At 47.7% G+C, this 4,267-nt stretch overlaps 1 protein-coding gene across 1 annotated transcript; it reads right to left on the reverse strand.

Annotated features, from left to right (window-relative positions):
- Positions 1-848: 848 nt before the first annotated feature.
- On the reverse strand, positions 849-3,573 carry LOC308115477 (zinc finger protein 503-like). Its single transcript, XM_080473022.1, has 2 exons — positions 3,123-3,573; positions 849-2,516 (listed from the first exon to the last, which is right to left on the reverse strand). The coding sequence occupies exons 1-2, from the start codon at positions 3,375-3,377 to the stop codon at positions 1,080-1,082; spliced, it is 1,692 nt and encodes a 563-aa protein (XP_080329148.1). The 5' UTR covers positions 3,378-3,573; the 3' UTR covers positions 849-1,079.
- Positions 3,574-4,267: the final 694 nt, after the last annotated feature.

Below are 4,267 nucleotides of genomic sequence, written 5' to 3' on the forward strand. Positions count from 1 at the left end.
TGTTAATGAAACAATAATGCCTGACCTGGTGATTGAGGAGATGCACGGTGTTTTGATGACATGTAGACACACACACACATTGCACATTCTGTAGGCACAGCACCGAAGCTTATATCCTCTTGTCACCATAACTCAATAAAAACAAAAGCATGCATGCTAACAGAAGCCCTGGTGAAAAGGTTACACTTATTGGCTCTCCCTGCGTAGGCCTTTCTAATCCCATTTTCACAGTCAAAACGTCAACAAAACAGAGAACCATTGTTATGAAATATAAATGAATGAAGCTTGAATTCATCACAACTACTCAAAGTAATATTAAATATTTTACTATTTGCATTTATGCTTGCTCGAACAAAATATGAAGCAATTTAATAATTTTATATTGAGTATTTCTTTGGAAAACTTAATTTGAATCCTCTTATTTCTTGTAACCAGACAAATATCAGAAAACAAAGTAAAAAAATAAAATGCAGGTGACAACTTCGAGTTATGCATATGAAGTGATTCAACAGTTATTTATGTAGCCCAAGTAAACACCTACATTTGAATCGTTCCCCACTGCTCTGATGCTGAGCTGCCTAAAGCTTTTTAAAACACCATGCAAGTACAAACATCAAACTCCTAATAAAATATAAATCACTGCCAATTTTGAAGGAATCAGTCTGATTGATTTTTCAAGTCCAACACTGTCAAAGCACTCTTCATATAAGGCCCCGCCATCCCTCTGACTGAGGCAGAATTACAATAAGCTTCACTTTACAGTCAAAAACCCAAAATGGATTCAGCATTAAAAAGAAATAAATCCACTGAAGAAAAGTCCCATCTCTTTTTTTTTTCTTCTTTTTTTTATGCAGCCAGTCAACACAACCCATTTTTCATCTTCTGTGTAAAACAACAAAATAAAATAATGCACATCGAGGCTGTTGGCATTTTATATTATAATTATTTTTTATTTCAGTCACGCTTGAAGCTATCGCAAATAAATACACTGATCCCCACTCGGATCCAGTCCCTGCATGAAGTACATTATAAAACTCATTGGGCCTAAATATCCTTTATAAATGTATAATTCTTTGTGTCTACTGGTATCCTAAGGCTGAGGCTGTCGTCAGTCTCTGTCCATACAAGGCGTACGGGGAGTAATACGGCCCGGTGGCCGCGGGCACAGGCACCGGGGCCCCGGGCGCGGGGAGCGGGCTCTTTGAATAGGGGTGGTAGCGGCTGCTGAGTCCGAGCGGGTGGTGCGGGCCCCGGAGGGCCAGCGTGCCGGTGCCGCCTGGGCCGCCGTTCGGAGGCATGTGCATGTGACACGCCATGGCAGCGGCGGCGGCGGCGTTCGCCAGAGACGTCGAGCCCGGGTACCCGGATATCAACTTCTCCGTGCTGGCGAAGGCCGTGTGAGTCCGCAGGTGGCTCAGCAGCTCCTCGGAGGAGGAGAAGCGCTTGTCGCACGGTCCGTTAGCGGAGACCCAGTTGCACACGTGCGGCAGCGGGTCGTTGGGAAGCATAAAGCCGTAAGGATACAGGGGGTGTCCGCTGAACGACGGGGCCGGGGAGTGCACGCCGTGCAGCGGGTGCGTCGGGTACATGAGCTGGTATCCGGACTTGAGCGCGGAGGCGGCCGCAGCCGCCGCCGCGGAGTCGTGCGCGCAGTTCGCGCTGGACGCGCCGGACAAATGGCTCGTGCAGTGGTAGCTCAGGCAGTAGGGGTCTCTACACAGACTGGCGGACATTAGAGTCGGCGGGGACGCGCCGGCCAGCGGGCTGTTGCCCGCTTTACTGCAGCCCAGCGAGCTGGCTGCAGCGAACTGCGCGCTCAGGAGCTGGCTGCTGGACTTGGTGGGGTCAAGGGTCATTCCGTGCGGGAGGAAGGGCTGCGGGTAACCGGCATAAGCACCCGCTAAACTTCCAGGATAGGAAATACCTGCAGGGGGCAAAGGAAAAACTGTATGACCGGGCTTGTAGGGAGAGACAGGGGCCACGAGTCCAGAGCCGAGGACCGAGGAGGAGGAGGTCACAGATGGTGAGTCTGATGTAACAGTCTTGGATCCAGATGTGTTATCTTGGTGCTGGTTGCCATCAGAGGTAATTCCACTTATCCTATGACTGCCATTGCTCTCTGTAGTGCTGCTCTTATTGCTGTCGGACTCCTTCTTGTCCTCCTTGTCCCCCGCTTTGCCATCAGACGGCAGTGGAGACACGGAGGTGATGGAGCTGGGGCTGCCTGTCCTGGGCGTGAACGGCTGGCAGGTGGCGCTAGGCACTCGGAAACTGTTTTTATCTCCACTGAGGCTGCTGCTCGAGTCCTTCTTCTCAGACGATTTGGAGTACGGTTTGAAGCTCGATTTGTCGTCGGCTCCGATGTCGCTCATTTTCAGCGGCCCGGACTTGGCCTCTTTGTCACTAGATCCATTGGAGGTTACGGAGGACAGCTTTGAGGAGGACGGCGGGTCCGGTTTGCCGATCTGAGAACATGTTTGGGCCAAAAGGGCCAGTGGACTCTTTTTGGCATCCAGCTGAGGAAATACAAAACAAAAAACTGAAAGTTAATGACATGATCAAACACACTCTCATGGACACAAAGATGCAGTCAAAGATACGCACAAATGAACCTTACGCGTATTTTACGCACTGCGCATAAAGTTATCGTAGGACGAAACTCAAAACAACTCAACTGAATACGGCATGTAAAGAGACAACATGAACACACACACAACACACACACACACGCACCTGATATAAACAAGAGAGAAAACGACAAGATTGCAACATTATGAAATAAACCATGAAACATTGACATCAATTTGCTGAAAAACGTCAGATTTTTGATCCTATTCCAAAAACAGTTTACTCCAATGAGAGGAAATAATAATCAACTCAGAATAAGGATGAAAATAACAGCAGGAGAGCATTCATTGCTATTCTGCACTATGTCTTATAATTAACCTCCGATTTCAATAAAATCAGGACCACAATTTGTCCACTAAAGTCAAAGCTCTGGAGTCCGCTTATTTCACAGATACTCTGTAGTAACAAATCCAGTCCGTGCGCGCAAACGGGCTGATTGTGTTGCCCCAAAGCCCGTGGCCGTGTGCGCAAACGTTTTGACTAAATCCACTCACCTCGATCGGACTGACAGGGGTGGACGGCAGAGGTTGGAGGTACTCCGGGTGTAAAATGTGTCCTGCCCGTGCCGTAAGCATTTTCAAAACCTTTATGGGGAGACGACTGGCTTGGCGAGAAGGGTCTGCGGGCGAGACAGAGTTGTGGACGGACAGTCGGCTGATCTTCGCTACTCCCTTCTCCCACGATGAGCCGCTCTCCCACGCTGGATTTGTGCTATTTCTCAGGACAGAGCCGGTGGGCGATGTGATCATGACCCAATTCTCGTATAAATGGTCGGAAAATACATGTGGAAGGTAAATAGAGTCAGCAGTCGCTGCAACAAACGACGATAAAAGCCAGAAATGAAAGGAAAAACAGTGTTAAATCCTTAAAGACGCAGAGTGTGAGAGCAAAATCCGTGCGCTTCGCAGTCGCGTTGCTTCATCCCCGGCGTCGCTGTGACAGTGTGGCTCTAGGTCCGAGAGCGGACTCGGTTTACGTGGATGGTGGGCAGGAGGGATCACTCCGCCTCCTCTCCGCCGGCATCTCAACTAGTCCGCAGATCGCTGCCTTTGCAACCTCGCAATCAAAAAGAGGTCTTGATATGAGTCCGGGTAATGTGACGTTTCCCACGTTTCATATTTTACGCACCCCCAATGTTTTTAATATCACTGTTTTTATACAATGCCTCTTTCTGTAACTTGCGCTTTGACGCATGCGCTGCGTTTGGGTGCTGTTCAGTTTTGGGATAGGAGGACACATGACCACAACGTGCAAAATACTTTTCATTAGTAGGAATTATTAATAACAGTTTGTCTCGAATGATTGCTTTAAGAGTAGGTGAATTGGTGCGTTTTCTCAAAATACTGTTTTGCGTTCATTTTCCTTCTAAAATATTTTTGCATTAAGAACAAAACATCTAATGTCTGACCTCCCTTTCTGACAGTTTTACAATCGAGGAAAACAACTTTACAAGTAAATAAGTATTGATTTAGAAAAAAAAGAAAAAAATATAAAAAAGAAGTAAGCATGTGATGGGCTTCAGTGGTCACATTCCCTCCAGCGTGCATGGATATCTATTGCCATGTTTCACATTTTGTGCAACTTTCCCCCCTCAGTCACGCAGCCTGTCATCTGTCAGTTCTCTGTCCTGCACGCCAGC

The sequence above is a fragment of the Lipophrys pholis genome, assembly GCF_963383615.2.
Source record: "Lipophrys pholis genome assembly, chromosome: 1".
Taxonomy (NCBI): Eukaryota; Metazoa; Chordata; class Actinopteri; order Blenniiformes; family Blenniidae; genus Lipophrys; species Lipophrys pholis.

Coding starts and splice junctions, on each gene's coding strand:
- LOC308115477 (XM_080473022.1), bottom strand. CDS start 3,377: ATGATCACATCGCCCACCGGCTCTGTCCTGAGAAATAGCACAAATCCA. Junction 2,517..3,122: donor CCCCTGTCAGTCCGATCGAG/GTGAGTGGATTT, acceptor GTATTTCCTCAG/CTGGATGCCAAAAAGAGTCC.